Genomic DNA, 24,080 nt, shown 5'->3' on the forward strand with positions numbered 1-24,080 from the left:
TATGTGAAGCATTAACAATATTTAATTGTTGTTGTTTATGTTGTTAAATTCTCTACCTGACTCATTGTTTATTACAATTGTTGATGATGATTTGCTGTTGTTTTGTGTTGTTAAATTCTCTACTTGACTCATTGTTTATTAGTATTGTTGATAATAAATTGTTGTTGTTTCATGTTGTTAAATTCTTTTATAGAATTATATTCTTATCATTAATTTTAAATTCTATACTTTTTCTTTAGAGTTCAACTATTCATGCTTGGTACCACATGCATAGAGCATTGTCAAGTTGATGTTGTTGTCGTTGCATTGTCGTTGATGTTGAGTTGTCGGTGTTGTCGTCGTATTGTCAAGTTGTCGAAATAATTAATGAGTTGTTATTGAGAAATTATGTGAAGCATTAACAATGTTTAATTTTTGTTGTTTATGTTGTTAAATTCTCTACTTGACTCATTGTTTATTACTATTGTTGATGATGATTTGCTGTTGTTTTGTGTTGTTAAATTCTCTACTTGACTCATTGTTTATTAGTATTGTTGATGATAAATTGTTGTTGTTTCATGTTGTTAAATTCTTTTATAGAATTATATTTTTATCATTATTTTTAAATTCTATACTTTTTCTTTAGATTTAACTATTCATTGTATGTTGAGTGATCAGCTTTTATTAATGTATGTATTATTTTTTAAATTTACTCAAAAATAGTAAAAGTCATCTCAAAATCATTTGATATATGTTAAAAAAGAGAGTTTGACATTCACTAACTTGAATATTCATTGTTCGAGATTTTACATAGTAAAAATCACATATTTTTTCAAAATGACATCTTTCAAAAATTATTTTTATGAAAAGCTATTTGAAATAGTTTTTTTTTTAGAGATTTTTTCAAAATTTTAGTATAAAAAAAAAAATATAACCAAATGATGAAATACTTAGAAAGACATTTTAAAATCCCTTTTATCATCTGATATTGTTTTGCTTTGTTGCAGATCACTCTAATCTGAAGTTTGCACAATGACGTTTTTGTATTGGAACATAAGAGGTGTTGGAAAAGACGGAAGAGAAATAATGTTAAAAACACTTTTGTGTGAAAGTCAAGCAATTCTATTTGGTTTGGTTGAAACATTCCACCGGAATACCACAGAAGCAAAAAAATTTAAGTGGCTGTTTGAAAATCGTCAAAATGTATCATATCTTCATTGCAGGGGGTAGGAGGTGGAAGTGGACGAGCAAGTACTGGACTAATACTAGGCTGGAGTAAAAATCATTTCACAAAGTTGCACCATGAAATAGATAATAGATGGATTTATGTAGAAGGTGAGGTTCAATATCCACAACCTGTGAAAGTGTCTATCATGTTGGTGTATTTTCCAAGTGAACCGAAGTTTAGAAAAGCAGTGTATGATGCCAAGGTCAAGGCGTGTAGCATATCCGTTTATGGTAATGGGGGACTTCAACGAGACTTTACAAGTGGGTGATATAAAGGGACGCCAAAAGAGTGGATGTGGGATGACAGCCTTTTGTGAATGGGTATCTATGTTGCAGCAGCGTCACATTACATTGATCAATGACCATGAAACCTTCACCTGTTATTCTAAAATTGCAGCGAGTTGGATAGACCGAGTTTTTGTTGAAGGTAATTATTTTCCTGACTTAAATGTGCGGGCCCTCCATAGAACAACTTCAGATCACCGTCCTTTATTGATTGAGTTATCTAAAGATTGGCAAGCTCCAGTGTGTCCTGTAACGCTCTATTTTATTATTTATTTATTTGATTGAGTTTAGAGTCTTTTTATAATTTAATTAATTTATTTGATGAGTGATATTTTTGTTGCGTATTGATATTTATTAGTAGCTCCTATTTTATTATTTAGTGGAGGAATATAATTAATTAGAATTATGAGGCTTTGGGGGCTTGATGCTCCGATAAATGCTTAATCATTCATACCACGTTGAGAGCCTATGCACTATAAGTTGGGGACTTGATGCTCTGATTGGTACCACATGCATAACGCATTGTCAAGTTGATATTGTTGTCGTTGCATTGTCGTTGATGTTGAGTTGTCGTCGTTTTGTCAAATTGTCGAAATAATTAATGAGTTGTTATTGAGAAATTATATGAAGCATTAACAATGTTTAATTGTTGTTGTTTATGTTTTTAAATTCTCTACTTGACTCATTGTTTATTACTATTGTTGATGATGATATGCTGTTGTTTTGTGTTGTTAAATTCTCTACTTGACTCATTGTTTATTAGCATTGTTGATGATAAATTGTTGTTTCATGTTGTTAAATTCTTTTATAGAATTATATGCTTATCATTATTGAATGTGAAATCTCACCCCTTTTGTTTGAATGTTGCCTCTACGTGGGTAACGTGCAGATAACCAGGATTAGCTGCTGATGTGAGTCGACTCTCTCACGCGTCGTCTTAGGGTCGCTCTAACACGTAACGGGATGGGGTTATTTGCATTGCTTCCTTTTGTTGCGTGTCTTTATGATTTATGTTGATGAACCATTGAAATGGAATGTTTAATAAATTGTTTATGATGTTGAGGCATTTAGTGCCAAGTATTTGTTTTTAAACTTTTAAGAATTTTTCCGCTGCGACGTATTTGAAATTATTGACAGCAGTAGTTTCAATTAAAGAGTAGATTTTAACTCTAATTATATTTTGAAGAACGAAAGGTGACATCCTGTTTGTGATGAACTCTGATTTATTTTATAATATTTATATGTTGGGAAAATAGGGTGTTACATGTCCTACGTTTTCCGATATAGATTTAAAGATGAAAATGATAGAAAATGAAGAAGTGAGTAAGGCTACCACGTACTTTAAGATGCAAAATTTGAGGAATGTCATTTTTGTTTGGAATGAATATATTTTAAGTGATATTGGGGAGGTGCTCTCAAATGTGTATCCTTCTATCGGAGTGGTAAATACTAGCAGCATGGATGCAAGAATCATTAAATTATACCAGATTTTATATGTCCTTGAGTATGAATTTAGGAAGGCGAGTCGTAAAGGTTTTAAACAACTGAAGAAAGTTATTTTATTACTTGAAGTTGTGACAGAGTCTAGGAGAAAGGAGCCTACTTGGGAATCCAACTTAGATTTCGATGAGTGTGAATTTTTGAAAGGTGTAGATAGGTTAATAAGTGATGTCGATACTTTCGACAGAGGTCTTGATAAGGATGATACAAAAGTTATGAACTCACTAGACCGTAAAATAATGTACTTAAGACTGGAACTTGAAGAAGTTGATCGTTCTGTAGACGATGCACTTGTGTTATCTAATAATCACTGGGATTTACAAAAAGGAATAAGGGATAAAATTGATCGTTGGTTATAGTATAGACAGAATGAGATCTTTATACCATTTAATAATTTTCAATTATTACAATGGCGACCATAGGTATGTTTCAGCAAGTAGAAGATACTGTTGAATACTTAAATTCTTTCAAATTTATGTTGTCATATGGTTATATTTCTCATATTATGGGCTTCTTGTGCTCTGATTTTTTAGGATTTGTCTTGATGATACCCATAATTCTGTGGTTTTCGTCTGTGCAAGGGCTTTTCAATCTGCATTGAATTATGATGTGTTGTTAAATTCTCTACTTGACTCATTGTTTATTAGTATTGTTGATGATAAATTGTTGTTGTTTCATGTTGTTAAATTCTTTTATAGAATTATTTGCTTATCATTATTGAATGTGAAATCTCACCCCTTCTGTTTGAATGTTGCCTCTACGTTGGTAACGTGCAGATAACCATGATTAGCTGCTGATGTGAGTTGACTCTCTCACGCGTCGTCTTAGGGTCGCTCTGATACGTAACGGGATGGGGTTATTTGCATTGCTACATTTTGTTACGTGTCTTTATGATTTATGTTGATGAACCATTGAAATGTAATGTTTAATAAGTTGTTTATGATGTTGAGGCCTTTAGTGCTAAGTATTTGTTTTTAAACTTTTAAGAATTTTTCCGCTGCGACGTATTCGAAATTATTGACAGCAGTCGTTTCAATTAAAGAGTAGATTTTAACTCTATTTATATTTTGAAGAACGAAAGGTGACATCCTGTTTGTGATGAACTCTGATTTATTTTATAATATTTATATGTTGGGAAAACGGGTTGTTACAATTGGTATCAGAGCAGATCGGTCCGTCCGGTCAAGTAGATGAGTCGTTGTGTCGTGTGACGGTTGAATACTGTCGTTGTGTTTTCTAATTAATGGTTATGTTTTATTATGTGATCATGTTTAACTGACTAACTTTAATGTCGTTTTTGTGTATTGTTCGAAGTTTCTATTTTATTATATATAGTTTAAGATATTTAAGCAATAATTAAATTCATTTTCTCCTGTGCTCTGAATTTTGAGGACGAAATTCTTTTAAGTGGGGGAGAGTTGTAACGCCCTATTTTATTATTTATTTATTTGATTGAGTTTAAAGTCTTTTTATAATTTAATTGATTTATTTACTGAGTGATATTTTTGTTGCCTATTGATATTTATTAGTAACCTCTATTTTATTATTTAGTGGAGGAATATAATTAATTAGAATTATGAGGCTTTGGAGGCTTGATGCTCCGATGAATGCTTAATCATTCATACCACGTTAAGAGCCTATGCTCTATAAGTTGGGGGCTTGATGCCTGATTGGTACCACATGCATAGTGCATTGTCAAGTTGATGTTGTTGTCGTTGCATTGTCGTTGATGTTGAGTTGTCGGTGTTGTCGTCGTGTTGTCAAGTTGTCGAAATAATTAATGAGTTGTTATTGAGAAATTATGTGAAACATTAACAATGTTTAATTGTTGTTGTTTATGTTGTTAAATTCTCTACTTGACTCATTGTTTATTACTATTGTTGATGATGATATGCTGTTGTTTTGTGTTGTTAAATTCTCTACTTGACTCATTGTTTATTAGCATTGTTGATGATACATTGTTGTTGTTTCATGTTGTTAAATTCTTTTATAGAATTATATGCTTATCATTATTGAATGTGAAATCTCACCCCTTTTGTTTGAATGTTGCCTCTACGTGGGTAACGTGCAGATAACCAGGATTAGCTGCTGATGTGAGTCGACTCTCTCACGCGTCGTCTTAGGGTCGGTCTAACACGTAACGGGATGGGGTTATTTGCATTGCTTCCTTTTGTTGCGTGTCTTTATGATTTATGTTGATGAACCATTGAAATGGAATGTTTAATAAGTTGTTTATGATGTTGAGGCCTTTAGTGTCAAGTATTTGTTTTTAAACTTTTAAGATTTTTCCGCTGCGACGTATTTGAAATTATTGACAGCAGTCGTTTTAATTAAAGAATAGCTTTTAACTCTATTTATATTTTGAAGAACGAAAGGTGACATCCTGTTTGTGATGAACTCTGATTTATTTTATAATATTTATATGTTGGGAAAACGGGGTGCTACATGTCCTACGTTTTCCGATATAGATTTAAAGATGAAAATGATAGAAAATGAAGAAGTGAGTAAGGCTACCGCGTACTTTAAGATGCAGAATTTGAGGAATGACATTTTTGTTTGGAATGAATACATTTTAAGTGATATTGGGAAGGTGCTCTCAAATGTGTATCCTTCTACCGGAGTGGTAAATACCAGCAGCATGGATGCAAGAATCATTGAATTATACCAGATTTTATATGTCCTTGAGTATGAATTTAGGAAGGCGAGTCATAGAGGTTTTAAACAACTGAAGAAAGTAGGAATTTTATTACTTGAAGTTGTGACAGAGTCTAGGAGAAAGGAGCCTACTTAGGAATCCAACTTAGATTTCGTTGAGTGTGAATTTTTGAAAGGTGTAGATAGGTTAATAAGTGATGTCGATACTTTCGACAGAGATCTTGATAAGGATGATACAGAAGTTATGAACTCACTAGACCGTAAAATAATGTATTTAAGACTGAAACTTGAAAAAGTTGATCGTTCTGTAGACGATGCACTTGTGTTATCTAATAATCACTGGGATTTACAAAAAGGAATAAGGGATAAAATTGATCGTTGGTTATAGTATAGACAGAATGAGATCTTTATACCATTTAATAATTTTCAATTATTACAACGGCGACCATAGGTATGTTTCAGCAAGTAGAAGATACTGTTGAATACTTAAATTCTTTCAAATTTATGTTGTCATATGGTTATATTTCTCATATTATGGGCTTTTTGTGCTCTGATTTTTCAGGATTTGTCTTGATGATACCCATAATTATGTGGTTTTGGTCTGTGCAAGGGTTTTCAATCTGCATTGAATTATGACGTGAATGATAATTACTTTGATATCTGAGGTAACATCATTCATCATCTATATTTATTGTAGTTGGCATGGTGATCCTTCCTAGACTTTGTTATCTTTTGGAGGTAAGAAGTAATTAGTCATGATGAAACATTTGGTGTCACTAGATTCTGTGTAGAGAGACACTTATAATTTGGGCTAGCTTTGAGTCAACCCCAAAAGCTATCTCAAGGGGGTGAGAATTGCCCAAATTTTATGAGAAAAACTCTGACTATATTTGTAGTTGATTTGCAATCTCAACACACGCTTTTGTGCTAAGACAGGACATTTGGAGTGTGGATTAATGCATTTGGATGGTACATTTGGAGTGTGGATATTTGGTGACACCGAAATGTCTTTGTGGAATGATCATTATTAACAAAATTTTAATTATATTGTCGATTCCCAATCACATTTTAATTATTTTTATTATTTAAATTACTTTGAATTTTGATCGTTCGATATTGATCAAATGGCAAAATCTCTCTTAGATACATGATTGCATGTGTTTCTGACTACATGTGATCCGTATTTGTAGTGTTAGCATTCAAAGTCATGATTCAGGTCCGTGACAATGCCCTGGTTTTCTTTTTGTCTTGCTATCAACTTTGATAATTTTCATGTAAAAAATGTAGCTTTTTGATGTTTTAATGTGTTGAATACATAAAATTTTAAGATAAAATTTCTACTTTAAATATTTTATCAAATGCTCGCATTTCTCCTTTTTAAGACAATGGCCACGGTAGAAATGTTACATAAAAAGTATTATAGCGGGCAAATGAGCTTATAACAGATGACTTATATGCTAGCTTATAGCTGATTGAATTTGTAATGTTTGGTAAATCTAACGATTGAAGTAGTTTATAAATATGAAATGACATAAGCTCATAAAAATAAGTTATAAGCTTGTGAGAAAGTGATTGTTATCAAACGGATCTTTTTTAATCAAATGAGCTTATAAGTGGACAAAGACTCTATTCTAATAGGATCATGGCAATAGACCAATTTGAGTCTAAAGGTTTTTAACAGATGCCTCGTTATTTTTTTGTGCAGTTTATGTACTTACCTTCATATCTTGATACTACTTTTAGCGATCCTCATAAACTGAGTCAAGGTTCCCTCAAGTTAAGAAGGTTTTCTTGGTTGTTGATTTTGAAAGGAACCTTGGCCCTAGTTCATTAAAGGCCTGTGTTTCGAATTCGGTCTTCATAGTGCATCCAGATGGGACATCTAAGAACATTCTTGTTTGTGCTCCCAACCCATATATGAATGTTTCCATCTGACTCATGTCATGAAAACCTTCTCTTGAACACCTTTTCAACAGTAGCTTGAATCTTTCCCAAACATTATAGAGAGATTCAGAGTAGCCATGCTCAAAACTTGTGATCTTAGCCCGTGTTTTTAAGAACTTCTTAATTGGACAAAATTGCTCCTTTAAATTTTACTTGCAACTCATCCCAAGTTTCAATGGTACCACATGAGTTTGTAAGAATAGAAAGAGCTCGAATTTCTTATAAATGTAGAATACAAATGTTTAATTTTAACTATACAAAAATAACCTTGTAGAAAGTAACACATATTGTAATTCCAGTAATTCAGAATAAGAGGATACTTAAAGAAATTATGGTTTAGCTGTCATTGACCAACATTCATAAATGGAGTAGTAAAGGACATCACGTGTTGTTGGCTAGGTATTTTTGGTATCACTTTGTATGGTTGGTAATCCATATTCCATTCCATAATCCATACAAAATGAGCTAAACACTTGTTCAGTCATTCACTTTTCATCACACACATTCACAGAAATTCACAAAACATAGCAAATATCACACACACAACTTTGGATAAAACATAATTAATTAAATTACTTTAATCTATAGAACCCTTGTCAAATACAAAAATAATTGTCAAAATTACATTCTTAAAAAGTTCTTTCACATTCTTATAAGTTTTTCAAACATCCTTTAAGTTCAGACATTTTGCCACAAAACAAAGCAATTCAGCTGAACAGTTAGCTTTTGTATGTCTACTGTTTTTCTATCCGCGAGTTTGTTGTGCACCTTGCATACGCTCGACGTAAATAATAATTGCCGTTTCAAAAAAAAAAAAATTAACAACACAAAATATTTGAAAATCATGCAAATTATATTCACCAATCTGAAACTTGTTCAATAATGTCTCTGTTACATGTGCTTAACCTCTGTTTTCTTAACAAACATATACTAAGTACTAACTAATGATAATCACAGATTCAATATATTTTCATAAAATCGAAAACCTCACTAAATATTTCTTAATTACATCATTATCGATAATCCATTCTTAAACCCCTGAAATCCACCTAAACATCTCACTAATCTCTTCCCCAAATCCATTACCATTAGCTTCAACATCAAAATCTCCAACACCAGCTACGACGTCGTTTCTTCTACTACTACCAGTAAAGAATCTTCCAGAACCTCGAAACGACATCACTCTTGTTAAACCATCAACGTAATCCTTCAACCAGTTACCTTCACCGATCAAACTCGCCTGAGAAGCCACCGGAGTCTCCACCTCCACCGCAAGCACAGCCGCATCGTCTTTTTCACCGGAAAATATTCTGCGATTAGTGTTTCCAACCGGAATCTCAGCTTCTTCATCTACGAAATACTCGAACGCGCCGACGGAGTAAGTCCTCCGGTCAGTTTCTCCGGCGACATTGTTATTGTTATTGTTATTGTCAGTTGCGGTTGCTTCACGGCGGTTGCTGATGTTGCCTATCTCCAAACGGAAGCTGTTGTTACCGGAAGAAGTGGAGGATGAACGGAAAATCTTCATAATCTCCGATTCCGAAGCGAATACCGATGATCGACATAACGGACAGGTTTGATTCGACGCTAACCACGCGTCGATGCATTCCGTATGAAATGCGTGACAGCAGAGAGGAAGAAGACGGAGGAGATCGTTTTGCTCGAACTTTGATAAGCAAACGGCGCAGTCGCCGGAGACGACGGTGGAGGAACGGCGTTTGATGGAGGAGAAAGTGAAAATCGGAAGAGAATCAACGACGGAAGATGAGGTTGATGAAGTAGGCGTCACCGGAGAAACTCTAACAGTGGAGGAGGATGACGGAGAGAAACGACGGCGACGGAGGATGAAGTAGAGAATGAAGAAAACGGTGACGGTAACGGCGAAAACGGTTACGGTTATGAGAAGGTTGTGTGAGGAATTTGTGTTTCCCATTTTCGCGTTGTTGTTACAGTGAAACTAACTATGTTTTGTTTTTCAGATTTTGAAGTAGAAAAAGAAAAGAATTGAAAAAATGATGACGTGGCATGTACTGAGAGAGAGAGGGGTGTGTGTTGAGGTTTGGTTGTTATTGTTACTGTTATGGTGAAGTTGGTGAAAGCATTTTGGTGTGGTTATGAAAAACAGAACAATTGTTGAGCAGGTTTGTAATTGTACATGGACTATGGAGAAGGACTGTCTTTGTCTTTTTCCTCGAATGTGTTCATTTTATCAAATTTGTTTTGGTCATGTTTGGTCCTATTTCATTCTTTTTCCCTTTTTATTTGTATAACTTTGTATTATGAAAACTCATGAGTATTTTTTCTTGGCATTTGTTTACCAAATATTGGTCAAATAAAGAAATAATTTGACATTAAAGAAAAGGATAGTGTTTGGCAGTCAAAAATGTTTTTAAAGAAAAACGAATCGAAGAGAAAAAGGAAAGAAAAAAAAAAAGCTAAGAAAATTCAAGAAGGAAAAAGAAAAGAGAAAAAACAAGCCTATATATGCTTAATGTGATGCAACCACACATTTCTTTTGTGCTAGTGTTCATTATTGTATGTTCTGTATGATATAGTTAAGTGACATTGTAATGAATGACTTTTTTTTTTTAGGAAATAATGAATAATTGTACCCAGTTTTGATGTAGGTTCTATGTCTATGATGATATGAATAATTGTATCAAACTTAGCAATTTCATATGTCATTTAGTGATTAGAATTGGTAATTTGGATCAATGTAATTTTAACTTACTAGAGCCCTTTATGACTTTTTATCACAAGAGTTCTTTAGAGTACAACTGTAATTCAATACAAGTCACCGCTGATCAATGTATCAATTATTATAATTCATCCTCATTATATTAGTAATCTGATGCAAAGAGCCCCTTCTTTCCACACATTCATTTCTTTCAAATTAAATCCAAATTGTTTTGCTATATAATATAACCATCACTTTTAATGTCCGATCAGTATGATTCCTCAAACACCACCTGCAATGTCACAAGCTCATTATCACCACTTGCAATGTCACAAATTCGTTAGCATAACTTATAGAACCAAACGTGGCTTCTAAGTTTTGATAATAAGAAATTTTCAAGGCCCAATTCACAGGCAAAATGGTCACATTTTTGGTAGAGGTTGATAAATATGGGATCAAATTTTGCCAGTAACAATATGGCTAGTTAGCATGGGACCACAAACGTACAATGGTCGAAACACACACACACACACTACTACATATGCTGAAAATAAGTTACTATCCACATCCAAACACGAGTATAAAGTATTCATAGAATCATTCCCCTCAACATTTTTCCACATTGAACAAATTAAAATACGTCACCTAGATATATTTTTCCAACGTTAAGGGGCATGTTTCAAGAGACTTCGTTTTTAAGTTTTACTTTATTTTCTTCTATTTTATTTTCTTTATAGTTCAAATAAATTATATATTTGTATCTTCTTTATTCGTTTGATCATTCCCTCCCTCTCATGTTTATTAATACCAAGATTAAGAGCATTCTTTTTACAATGTAAGAAGTAAGAACCAAATCCTTCGGTTTCTAGTTAAAAAAAATTCTAAGCAAGTTTTTTTACAGTAATATTGAACAAGATAATCATTGCTTCTCGTATATGAAAAGCTCTCTTTCCAACACTTTCTCTAGTATCCAATCTCTCATAGGTTAAATTTTATGTCGATCTCACTCGCCACTTTATATGGAACAAATTTCCAAAATGCAAGACCCATGTTGATTTCACTAAATAAAAAATGTTAGAAAAAATATTAAAAAAAGGCATTGTAACACTCCTCGTGTTACAATAAGGAGAAGAGGATGGAAACAAGTTGTAGTCTTGTAACTTTTGTGATTTTTTAGAAGCTATTATTCTTACTCTACAGTAAAAGCTCATTTGTTTGAGAACTTGTGGATTTGGAATTCATGTGTTCTCAAATTATGCAAATGAGGAGTACCTAGCTAAATTGAAATCAATTGTTGAATTGACTTAAAAATAGAGTGAAACATAAGCATGTTTCATTGCCAACCTAGAAAGCACAATAGAGCACTTCATTGAAAGAGTACACTTAGCTTAGAAGATAGAGACCATCTTAAAGCTGTCATGTGTAGAATTTTCTATTCATATGGGAAACCATTATTATTGAATTCTTGCTTGTTTGATGCAAATAATAATATCAGTGGTTTTCTACCATCCGAATAATTCTTACTTGTTTGATTAGTTTTATAGCTAAATTATTTTCTTAAAAGTATTTTATGCTTAAGATGAAATTAAAAGCAAATATTATATAAGAAAATGTGGTCTAAGCTGTGCAAAGAGATATATATCTACATAGAGGAATAAGTGTTTTGAAAAAGTTTTTCACAATTGTTGAGGATAGGATATAAGAAATGTTTTGAAGAAGTTTGTCATCAAAAGCAAATACTATTGCTTCTTTTGACTCCATTGAAAATTTTGTGGAAGTTAGATCCTAAATTTTGGTGGCCTATACATAATTCTTCAACCCCTCTTCTTCAAAAGTTTGCTTTGAAGCTTCTTGTGTAGCCTACCTCTTCTATTTGTTGCGAAAGGAATTGAAGTACTTATTCATTCATTGGTCGAAAAGAAACAAGTTAAATCCTCAAAGATCATAAGACCTGGCTTATATGTACACACACAAATGTGAAGCTTTTGTATAGGAAAAGTGAAGAAAACAAGGAAGAGTACTAAGATGTGAAACATTATAAGAGAGACATGAGATAACTTTGGAGAAATGTTTTGTGGACACACAATTGGACATCCGACACTATACAAATTAACATATATTTTGGATAAAGTTTGGAATATTAAGATCCAACCATGTAAAGTCATCACCTCCAAAATCCTTAAAAAATAGCCTCGCAAACACATCTAAAAAAACACTTTGTAAACGACAGATTTTTTGAGATCATATTTAATATTTTCAATTTATTTTTTAAATACATTCAAGCCAACCTATTAAATATAAATGTGAAACAATAAATAAATTCAATAAAGTAAACCAATTAATAAATTCAAGTAAACCAATTTATTTTTGAAGGTAGGTTTGTGTAGTACGTATATGAGAGAGTTGTGGGGTGCGTTTGAGGGATTATACTCTAAGGTTAGGACTTGTTGTTGTGGAGGTTCACATCAATTTATTAGTGGTGGTTCATATACTCTCTAAAGTTGGGAGGGGTAGCCTGTGTGGTGGTCGCTGGTTAAGATTCAACGTCTCTTGGAGTAGGGGTGGGAGGTTGTATGTCAACACTTTTATCAACACTTTTATCGGGATGTAGATGAATGTGTAGATGCTTTAGTGAATCTTGGTTGCTATTTAGATTCAAATGTCATGTTTTTTGAGATGTGTCCGTCCCAATTTAGACACTTGTTAAAAGTTAATGTGTTGGAGATAAACTACCCCTCGTCTAATAGTTTTGTAGTCACTTTCTTCTCGGGCCATTGACCCCCTATGTAACATAAAAAAAAAACTCACATATAATATTGTGTAGTAAGTACTATCGCATTTGGTCTTATGACCCGACAAGCTATTCACAAATCATAAATTCTTCATTTTGCCTTTGAAAAAACAATATAATCTACCGTTGCAATATAAACAATTGATTTTTTTGTTTTCACTTTATAACTTTATGATTTTTTTTCGAACAAGGAAAAATGATATTAAGAATAACAGCGATTCTTCTACTTTGTGAATTAATTATATACGCAAGTCCATGAATTATGAGATTAGTGGTAAATATTTGACTTTGTAACCTCTAAACGAACAAAATATGAATTGTAAATTAGTCACATTATTATTATATAGTACATATTTCTCACTACTCTATAGACATATGCATTATATATTAATATAATATTTACTAACTTATCTCTATTATATATATTTGCCTTAATTTTTTTGAAAAGTACACTTGGCACTCTTCTATGTTAAACTTCATTTAATGTATTACACACCTAAGCATCACTAATACACATGTGGACCTCATCATCTAATTGTAGCTTGATTATTGGCTATTGATAAATCATTGTTACATATTAACACATGTTTGACCTTGCCATTTATTACAATTGATACCGATATGAATGCCAATACAAAAGTATCATCCTATAAGAATATGCTCTCTATTGAACCTACAACCATTTCATTTTGTATGTGTATTTCCACTAAACAAACAATCACCCTTTAATGTCCATAAATGTCTTATAATTACGTGTGAAAAAAGTTCTAATTTAAGATCTGCATCAACAATTGTATTGCTCAATTTTTCTCTATAAATATTGGTTCAACTTTCACCATTTCATATTCATTCAAAGAATTCAGAATTCTTTCCAAATATCGTAACGAAAGTTGTATATGATGGTGGTTCGGGTAAAAAGGTGTTTTCATTTATACTATTTTCTGTTAGTTTTCTCTCATTGTATTGTTTTTATTTGATAGTACTATCTACCATTTTTTTTAATTCACTTATAAATTCTAAACTTCTTTATCAAAGTCAGGGATTATGGATCTAATATGTAACGTGGAGGCTAGACCTAGCAATTAGACATCTAAATTTTGAACTCACACCTTTCAAGCGATCATTTGATATCAGGATCAACACGTAGCAGCAGTACAATTTCGTCCAAGAATTTTTGAAGAATATTAAGATTGAGAAAGATTGATAAGGATCTATGAAACATGGAGATTTTTTTTCTCTCTATGAAACATGGATATAAACACGTACTAATGTTCTTTTTAGTGTTTACTGGCATTATCATCAAATTGTTTGTTGATAATTTATTTTTTTTGGCTGAAATATATAATTTAGTTTTTTTAAGGAATAATTTAGTTGTTTCTCCTTAAAAAAAATAATTTGGCCGTTTCAAATTATAATTTTGCTACGTTAATGTTGTTGTTTTTTTTTTGAAGGAATGTTGTTGGTTGGTTTTTTATTGTCTTTGTTTATTTTTTCATATTTTTTAATTATATTTTAAAACAAAGCAATTTGATTAGATGCACCAATAAAACAAAGTGATTTGATATATCAATAAAAAAATTGTTGGTATATACAATTTAACTCATTCACTATATACGAAATTACGAATCTATACTATTATAAAGATAAAAAAGATAGTACACGTGACATTTTAATTTGCTTACAAGACTTAATTGCTCTTAATTCTTCATTTGTAAATTTCCTACAATAAACACGTTACTTCTTTTTTGTTATTATTACTTACTCATATTAATTTAGTAATTTTTATGAACATTCAAAGTTATTATTACTTACTCATATTAATTTAGTAATTTTTATGAACATTCATAATCAAATCAAGAAAGAGAAGATTTTCACGTGCCAAAGCAATTGTCCTTTTTATGGTGAAAATTTTATAATTTTTTGTCAATCATTTCTATACATGCTAACAATTCAAAAGGCATGCACAACAAAAATAAATCAAAATAGGCGAATAATTATTGATTTAAATTGTACTAAAAAAAACTGATTATGATTTTATTATATAGTTTCAACTCTATTTTATTACTCAATTATAACTTAATCGTTGTATCTTCTTCATGATTTTTTTAATCTATGAAAATAATATCCTAAGTAAATAGAAAATCATTTTTACGTATTAAAATAGTAGAGATTGGATATTTTTTTTTCTTTCATGAGAGTGAACATCTAAAAACTTATATTTAATATAATAATATTAAACTAATGACATCCAAAAACTAAAAAAAAATAGTTCATCATAGTGTTTGGAGTTTTGAGCAAGCTTATAATGGATTGATCATCACATTTGACTAAGATAAACCCCAAAAATGAGATTGACACCACATCTTCACACAAAACCTGAAAGACATTATGTATATTGGTCATCTCACATTCATGTTTCTCAATATATACTTTTGCTTCCAAGGTAGAAGTTTAACTCACACATGACACATAAACATATCTCTATTATGTGTGAGACAGTCTGTATTTCTGATCTGGTGAGAGAGCCAAATAAGATCAGAGACATAACATGTTAAAAAAATATGGGTTGGTAGTGGTTTTACAGAGAAATGTTTTTGTTCCTTTCTTTCATGAGAAAGGAGAAAGTATATTAGAAAAATAAAGAAGACGAAAAATGAATTTGAACATGAGAGAAATGAAAAGAGAAACAAGTAAGGAGTGATTGTTTTTCTCTAAGATAATAAAGTATATAATGAGTTATTGGTAATATTATACATTTATTGAAAAAAAGTATATTATACATGTATGGGTTGGTGATTGTTTTTTTTTGCCTTATCAAAAAAAGTAATATTATACATTTATTGAAGGAGATAAGAATTAATATGTAATTATCTTACCAAAATATTAGACTCATTAAAAAAAATGCCACAACAATTTAAAATTTCTAATAAACATGTACGTATTTTTTATCTCAACAAAAGACATCTACATTTTACTATTGTCAGATCTTACCAAAGACCAAAAGTGAATGAATCAGATATAACAGAGGTTGAATAATTTTTTGACATTTAAGATAAAAAATTAAACAAAACGACATTCAAAAACTAACAAATAAAAATATCACAACGTTGGAACTTCTGTGAGAGTCAAAATTGAGTTGTATGATCACATTAGGTTAAGTGCAATCACACGAGTGAGCTTAACATCACACCTTCATCCAATGTCTCAAGGCATTACAGCATGGATCATATTATTTATTTGTTGGTCACATCTACTCTTGCATACAATGTGAAATTTTAACTTACACTTAACACATTAACATCTCTCCATTAAGTGTCAGACTCTCCGTGTTCGTGATCCACCACCTAGAACACTCCCGCTCCCCTACAACGTTGAACCATGATATCATACCACAGTTGGACTTTCTGGAGAAGTCAACAATAATGTGGATTAACTCATCGGAGAAAGGGCAACCACACGGTGAAAATGAGACTACATTTTCATCCAAAAATTTAAGGCTTAAGTATGAGTTTTTCACTCTTTTGATGTTCAACCTGTACTCTTTCATCTAATGTTGAACTTTAACTGACTTTTGCTACATCGCAATATTATCTCTTAAGTTTGACGGAATTCTAACCCGTGCTTGGCACGGGTTTCCATGCTAGTAATTGATATAATTATCTCCCCTAAAAAATTGATATAATCATCCATTAATTAAGTACGTGTTTGTTTTTGAAAGAAGTACATGTTTTTTATCTATGATAATTTTATTGGTTTTTTATTTTAAATAGTAAAATAAAATAAATTAAAGGATAAAATAATTTGAATTAAATTAATTAAATAGAACAATTTATAAGCTTTATTGAAGCATTTAATTTTGTCAAAAGAAAATCTAAGCTTTTAGCTAACAAATAATTTGACCAACTTTTATCATAAAAATCGATTTGACCTATATAAAATTATTACTAACTAACAATAAAAATTTAAATGACATAAGAATATTTTAATTTTGGAAAAGGGTAGTGTGTGTGTTTGAGCAATGAGCTATGAAAGTTAAGAAAAGGGTTTAAGACTCGAAACACACATCACCACTTCACACACTCAAAATCAAAAACAAAAACGTAACAACACAGTAACGTGACGCGTGAGATACCTCAATTCAACTGTGAAAGGTAACAGTAACACACTTTAACATAAACAATTTACTGCTACATAAATATTTTTTTTCCTTACAACTTAACAAAATTTTCATTCTATTGTCCGATCCAATTTTCGATTCCCAATCTCCTTCGATTTCATAGTTGACCTTTCAATCCCTAGGTTTTGTTTCTACTATTCTTCAATTTCATTATTGTTGCATGTTTTTGTATAATCTCGATCTCTTTGATTTATTGCTTCAATTTCATTGTTTTGTTTACTTTCAATTGGATTAGATTAACCTTTTTTTTTTTTTTTTTGCGTGATTTCACAATTTTCTGCTCTTATTTTTCTCTCTGATTCTGAATCTAATCTATGAAATGAATTTCAATAGTGTATATATTATCATTATAATTGTGTTTTTTGTTGGTATTTTTTTTTAATTCTAATTTGATAATTGTGTTTTCAATTTTTTTCTTTCTTTCAAGTTTTGTAAAGAAACTTAGATTGGGTTTTTCACCAGGGTTATTTTTTTTGTTTTGAAACTTTATCTTAATTATGTTTTGATTGTGGTGTTACTGTTAATTATTTCTTAATTGTTGATTTTCTGATTAAAATGTTATGTAATACGATGTTTATAGATTGAATTAGGAGTAGTAACAATTAATAACAAACTGACAAGAGTTTTATTTGTGTTGTTTTAGGTTGTTGGGTACTGAAGGTTAGCGACAATGGCGGCTTCGGAGGAGACAAGTGCATTGTTCCCAATTTTCATATTGACAATAATGGCCATTCCTATAGTTCCGTATACGATAACAAAGTTGTGTCGTGCAGCTTCCAAGAAATCGAAGAGCATTCACTGTCAGTGCAATGACTGCTCTCGATCAGGGAAGTACCGCAAATCCATCTTTCAAAGGGTGAGATCAATTTACCCGTATCTGCGTGTTTCTGGATTTAAATTGTTGCGTATTATTTACTTTCAATTGTGAGATTTAATTCGGAATTCTGATTTGTGTTTGTTTCTTCCTTTTGATTTTGCAGATTTCGAATGTCTCGACGTATAATAACTTGACATTGTTACTGCTTTGGGTGATTATGATTATTCTGGTTTATTACATAAAGTCTATGAGTAGTGAGGTAAACAATCGCTTGTTAAATTGAATTTCTTGATTTCACTGCATGAGATTTGAATTTAGTATTGGTGTGTGTTGTATATGTTGTATAACATTTCACTTATTTGCCGAGTGTTCGAATGGGATGTGGTGTGTTCTGAGATTTCTCTTGTAAATTTTATGCAGATCACAGTTTTTGATCCATTTAGTATTCTTGGATTAGAGCCAGGAGCAGCTGAGTCTGAAATTAAGAAAAAATATAGGAGACTTTCTATTCAATACCATCCAGATAAAAATCCAGACCCAGGTTGAAGAAGTTTCTCATTTTTGCAAACTTTAATGCTTGCAAGAAAATGGGCTTTCTGCAATTACCCATGTAACTGATATTGTTTCTTATTCGTTTTGTTTCAGAGGCACACAAGTACTTTGTCGAGCACATTGCTAAGGCTTATCAAGCTCTGACTGATCCAGTAGCTCGTGAAAATTACGAGAAATATGGCCATCCTGATGGCAGACAGGTAATAAAACTGCAATGCAATAAAACTGTATTTTTGTTTGTATTAGGAAAATATATAGTCTGCCTTGTATTTGGAGCTGGGTTTTGGCCCATTCCTGTCCTTTTCCTAAGTCAGAATTCTGTTAGTCACTGTTAGAAATTCAGTTGATGACAGTTATGAATTCAGTTAATCACAGTTAGGAATTCAGTTAGTAGCTGTTAAGAATTCAGTTACGAATTCTGATAGTTTACATTCTGGTGGGGTATGTGGAATATTTTATTGCAGGGATTTCAAATGGGTATAGCTCTCCCTCAATTCCTTCTGAATATTGATGGGGCATCTGGTGGGATACTTTTGCTTTGGATTGTTGGTATTTGCATTCTCTTGCCATTGGTCATTGCTGTTGTCTATCTCTCAAGATCATCAAAGTATACTGGAAACTATGTGATGCATCAAACACTTTCCACTTACTATTACTTCATGAAGCCTTCTTTGGCCCCTAGGTATATTTCTTGTGCAATTCTTTTTTCAAATTTGGGTGAGAACCCACACCATTTATCTTTCATTCTTGTTATTATTTTTGATGTGAATATTATTATGTACAGCAAAGTCATGGATGTCTTCACAAAGGCTGCTGAATACATGGAAATTCCAGTTCGAAGGACCGATGATGAACCTCTTCAGAAGCTTTTTATGTTGGTAAGGAGTGAGTTGAATCTTGACCTCAAGAACATTAAGCAAGAGCAGGCCAAATTTTGGAAGCAGCATCCTGCACTAGTTAAGGTATCTTATTGTATGGCAGGCTATGCCAAATAGATTATTCTTTTTTTATTGGGTACATACATATTCTATTCTGATTTCAATTAGTCATTTGTGTGCTCACAACCATGCTATTTTCTTTTAGACGGAGCTGTTAGTTCAAGCTCAGTTGACTCGTGAATTTGGAGCGTTGTCTCCATCTTTAGCAAGTGATTTCAGACGGATTTTGGAAACAGCACCTCGCCTGCTCGAAGAGCTAATGAAGGTGACTAACTGACTATTTCTCTTCTGCTTATTGGTAGACTAGATTTAATGTTCTTGCTTTCTTTATCATGTTGTTCCCTTTAGTCTGCACCCTATTTTGAAAATTGTTTTTTCAGAGAATTGCTTCAATAACAAAATTTTGAAACACTGAATCCTTAAATATTTTCCAATGCATACTAAATCACTGCATGTACCCATGCCCGGATCCAATTTAAACAATTATAATTTATTGAGTTTTAGTGACTTGTCAAGTTGCTTTAAGACAGTAGTCACAGTGATAGAAAGCAGTCAATGGCTGAAGTGGATTTTATTCGAACTGCATTTTAGAGGAATTGAAATTGTGTATGGTTAAAGCAAGATAAGTTTTATGTAAACGCCTTAAGGAAGCATGTGGATTATATTCAGTTTTCCCTCATACAAATGTATTGGAAGTTGGAACATGGTTTTATATTATGAAAGGAACTAAATAGTGGTTGTAACTATCTTTAGATGCGTGGTTTATGTTATTGACAACTATATGCAAAGAATAATGTTATATTGACCAACTCAATCCCAAATGTTTTTGCAAATACGTTACTTAATTTCTCCAAAATTTTCTAAAACTAAAGAAATTAAAAGAAACAGGCTGAACTGCACTTGCGGTAAGCCATTCCTGTGTGTGGGTTGATATGAAATGTTTTGATAGATGTTAGTACTTTCCTTATTGAATTACTGAGACTGCTGAGCTTTTCAGTACCGAAGCTAAGATGATAACCACATTTAAAATGAAGCACATTTGCACCCTATGATCATCAAGTTTTTCTTGTCATCATTGTCTTATGTGATGGATATACGATACTTATGTTTATTTATTGTTTTGAATCTATTATATTTGCATTTCCCTCATTGTTTAATGCGCTAGTCTCTGTAAAAGATGGCAGTTATACCACGGAATGCTCAGGGACATGGGTGGCTGAGACCTGCGATCGGTGTGGTTGAGCTTTCTCAATGTATCATCCAGGTAATGAATCTAAGTCAATGTAAAGTATTACTATCGGGTCATTTTTATTTCCTCCAATTGCACTTTTACATATGCACGGAAATGAAGGAATTACATTTAACTGATACATTTAAATCCTTAGCCCCCCTAGCTAAGGGTTGTGGTGATACCCTGATCTGGGAACGGTGTAAATTCCTCTTCTCCGATACTTTCTTTCATCACAATAAAAATATGGAATCAAATTTAATTGCTTGTAATGAAAGATGCATGTGATGTAATGACTAATGAATAATGTAATTGTAAATTAAACTTCAACAGTTTCCTTTGTCTCTGGTATATTATATTCAATCAAGACCATTATTCAAGGAGGGTCAATATTCGATCAAGTTCCTCCATTCATTTCATAGTCTATTATTATAGGAGAAGCTTTCATCATAGGATAGAGATGTGCTATTTTGCTTAATTATTACAATTTTTATATGTAAAAACTGTTTAAAAGTGCTTGTGCTTGTTGAATGCTATCAAAAAAATTTGGTTTCCTTTAGTACCTTTTGGTTCTTATTCTGATGCCTTTTGGGTTATGCTGCACGTATTGATATGTTCTTAGTTAAGGATGAAAAGCTGTCTGGTCAGTTTAATTTTATGATATGGAATCAAGTTGTGCAATTTTCATTTTGTTTATGTTTGTTTCCTTGTTCAACAAAGCATTCTAGCCGCTTATTTTACCAACTAATATTATTGCTTTCTCAGTATTTTAAAACAACTTTAATAGGAATTTATTTTTTGATTTATGACCTCCTATGCAGGCTGTTCCTCTCAGTGCTAGAAAGACTACCGGTGGATCACCTGAAGGCATTGCACCATTTCTGCAGCTGCCCCATATTACTGAGTCTGTTGTTAAGAAGGTGGCCCGTAAGGTGCGTTAAAACACTGTACATATGGTTAAATATTCCTGCTCTAAATGTTTGTGTCCATGCTATTTCTTGTGTATTTACATCGTCTAATGTTCTTGAGGGTTAACATACTTGCAAACCATTTATGCACATTTTTCTATGAAATCCAATTGTAGCTAGCTAGCTACTCGTTGGATCTAGTACCATATATACGGATTAAAGGGATATTCTTCATGTTGGTTCTAGCGGCTGTATTATTAATTATGTGAAAATGCTACAGTTGGCCCACAGTGTTGTAACTGATGGCTGTTTGAAATTTAAATGTTGGATTTCCAATTGATTTTTATGTCATACTGAATTTCCAATTTGATCCCATGCTCACGACTGTCGGAAGTTGGAACTAACCATTTTTCTTCTTCCTATGCAGAAGGTAAGAACATTTCAGGAACTTTATGAGATGGACTCACAGGAGCGAGCTGAGCTACTTACTCAAACAGCAGGGTTATCTTCTGAAGAAGTACAAGACATTGAGATTGTCCTCGATATGATGCCTTCCTTGACCCTTGATGTAACATGTGAGACTGAAGGAGAAGAGGGTATACAAGAAGGTGACATTGTTACCATCCATGCTTGGATTAATAATAAAAGGGGTAATGGCCTGATTGCGGCCCTTCCCCATGCCCCTCACTACCCATTTCACAAGGAAGAGAATTTCTGGTTTTTGCTTGCGGATTCTGTTTCGAACAATGTGTGGTTTTTTCAGAAGGTTAGTTTCATGGATGAAGGTGCTGCTGTAACTGCTGCTTCTAAGGCAATTGCAGAATCTAAGGAGGGTTCCGGAGCAAGCCCGAAGGAGACCAGTAAAGCAGTTGCCGAAGCAGTGGAGAAGGTGAAGGGGGGCTCTAGATTGGTAATGGGCAAGTTCCAGGCCCCATCAGAGGGTAACTATAATTTGACATGCTATTGTTTGTGCGACTCTTGGTTGGGCTGTGACAGGAAGACAAATATAAAGTTCAAAGTTTTGAAACGGACCCGGGCTGGCACCAGGGGTGCTGTTTTGGCTGATGAGGGACCTATCATGGAGGATGGCGTTGAGGAGGATGAGGACAATGAGGATGAGGAGTATGATGACGACTACGAGAGTGAGTATAGTGAAGATGAAGATGATCAAAACTCCAAAAATAAGAATCAAGCTGCTAATGGAACCACAAATAAAAATGGCGAAGCTGCTGAAAGTTCCGGCTCTGATGAAGAATGAGATTTTTTTGTTTTTGTTTTTCAAAAGGATACTAGAACCATACTCTCATCTTTTTGTTCCTCTTGGTTGGTAGAAGATGAATTGTAGCAATAGTCATCTATACTGTCCATCTTAGTTTATCTGTTGGACTACATTCATACTTGGACTTCTGTTCATACCTTTATTTAGCTGATATCATGATTAAATTCTCATGTTATCTGAAACATTTAAAGTATGGAAAATGAGTTTAAGGATTAAATTTTGGTTCAGTTTCCGTTCTCGGACGCTTCTAAGTTTTGTATTAGATAGTTTTAGTTGAGGGAGTCCCAGTGTTACTATTCCCCCTGGTTTCAGTTGTGGCTGATAACTAAGTAGCCCTTCGTTTTTGCATCTGAAGTATGGAAAATGAGCAACATTGATAGCATTTCTTTATGAGAGATGCTTTATTGAGTGAATGGAGTGGAATTATGGATATCCAAATGGGAGATTCTTTTCACTCTTAATATCACTTCAGAACATATTCAACCATATGATTTGTTTTTTTTTGTTTTTTTTTTTTAATTTAGAAATGAATATTACCAACCAAAACACATTCAACCCACATATCTTTGATTGCTTGAATAGAGGCAATTCAAACTCGTTTTATTTTCTAATGGCATCCACAATGCCTTTTATCACATGCTTTTTTCTGATTTGTTATCATATGCCTTTTTTTAAGCATTGAAATTTGAAAACATGCAAGTATATAGCTACTATAGCCGATCTTCAAAACATAAAACCACATTGCTTTTTTGATATGGATTTCTTTTCCTATTTTCTGCTTAATGTCTCTATCTATAAGCTGTATAATACTAGTATAATTTTGTGAATCAGTGCCTCAATAAGATAATTAACGTGTTTAGTAATAAGAAATTAAGAAAGTAAAGATGATACAAGTAGGATCAAACCAATCAATGTTTTGTACAATTTTTGATTATTTTGAAATTTTGATAAAACAATGAATTACATTGATAGATGAGCATAATTTTAGGGGAGATTGAGGAGGATTTACACTTTCGTTTACATAAAGAAAGTTCTTTCCTACTTTAAATAATATTGTCATCTCTTACATTACTGTTTAATTTATACATGAAAAGAAGTTTTACGCATACATCTAATGATGTGT

The 24,080-nt window shown here is 32.5% G+C and overlaps 2 protein-coding genes across 3 annotated transcripts; one reads left to right on the top strand and one right to left on the bottom strand.

Annotated features, from left to right (window-relative positions):
* Window positions 1-8,441: 8,441 nt before the first annotated feature.
* Window positions 8,442-10,018, bottom strand: LOC146946248 (E3 ubiquitin-protein ligase ATL4-like). Its single transcript, XM_085744393.1, has one exon. The coding sequence runs from the start codon at window positions 9,521-9,523 to the stop codon at window positions 8,621-8,623; it is 903 nt and encodes a 300-aa protein (XP_085600519.1). The 5' UTR covers window positions 9,524-10,018; the 3' UTR covers window positions 8,442-8,620.
* A 7,126-nt stretch (window positions 10,019-17,144) lies between these two features.
* LOC146946249 (dnaJ protein ERDJ2A-like) lies at window positions 17,145-23,174 on the top strand. Of its 2 annotated transcripts, none has more exons than XM_085744394.1 (11): window positions 17,145-17,357; window positions 17,879-18,091; window positions 18,216-18,311; window positions 18,473-18,593; window positions 18,698-18,804; window positions 19,069-19,286; window positions 19,389-19,566; window positions 19,688-19,807; window positions 20,720-20,806; window positions 21,592-21,702; window positions 22,106-23,174. In XM_085744394.1, exons 2-11 carry the CDS (start codon window positions 17,906-17,908, stop codon window positions 22,934-22,936), a joined length of 2,055 nt encoding a protein of 684 aa, XP_085600520.1. In that variant the 5' UTR covers window positions 17,145-17,357; window positions 17,879-17,905; the 3' UTR covers window positions 22,937-23,174. The 2 variants fall into 2 exon arrangements, with proteins under 2 accessions (XP_085600520.1, XP_085600521.1); XM_085744395.1 differs by having other exon boundaries at window positions 17,145-17,209.
* Window positions 23,175-24,080: the final 906 nt, after the last annotated feature.

The sequence above is a fragment of the Medicago sativa genome, chromosome 2 (assembly GCF_051527215.1).
Source record: "Medicago sativa cultivar Bolivia chromosome 2, Bolivia_mono, whole genome shotgun sequence".
Classification (NCBI taxonomy): Eukaryota; Viridiplantae; Streptophyta; class Magnoliopsida; order Fabales; family Fabaceae; genus Medicago; species Medicago sativa.

Bases quoted from the DNA above. Each gene is read 5' to 3' on its own strand.
- LOC146946248 (XM_085744393.1), bottom strand. From the start codon at position 9,523: ATGGGAAACACAAATTCCTCACACAACCTTCTCATAACCGTAACCGTT.
- LOC146946249 (XM_085744394.1), top strand. From the start codon at position 17,906: ATGGCGGCTTCGGAGGAGACAAGTGCATTGTTCCCAATTTTCATATTG. The intron at 18,312-18,472 runs GTAAACAATCGC...AATTTTATGCAG, and splicing joins TAAAGTCTATGAGTAGTGAG to ATCACAGTTTTTGATCCATT. The intron at 21,703-22,105 runs GTGCGTTAAAAC...CTTCCTATGCAG, and splicing joins TTAAGAAGGTGGCCCGTAAG to AAGGTAAGAACATTTCAGGA.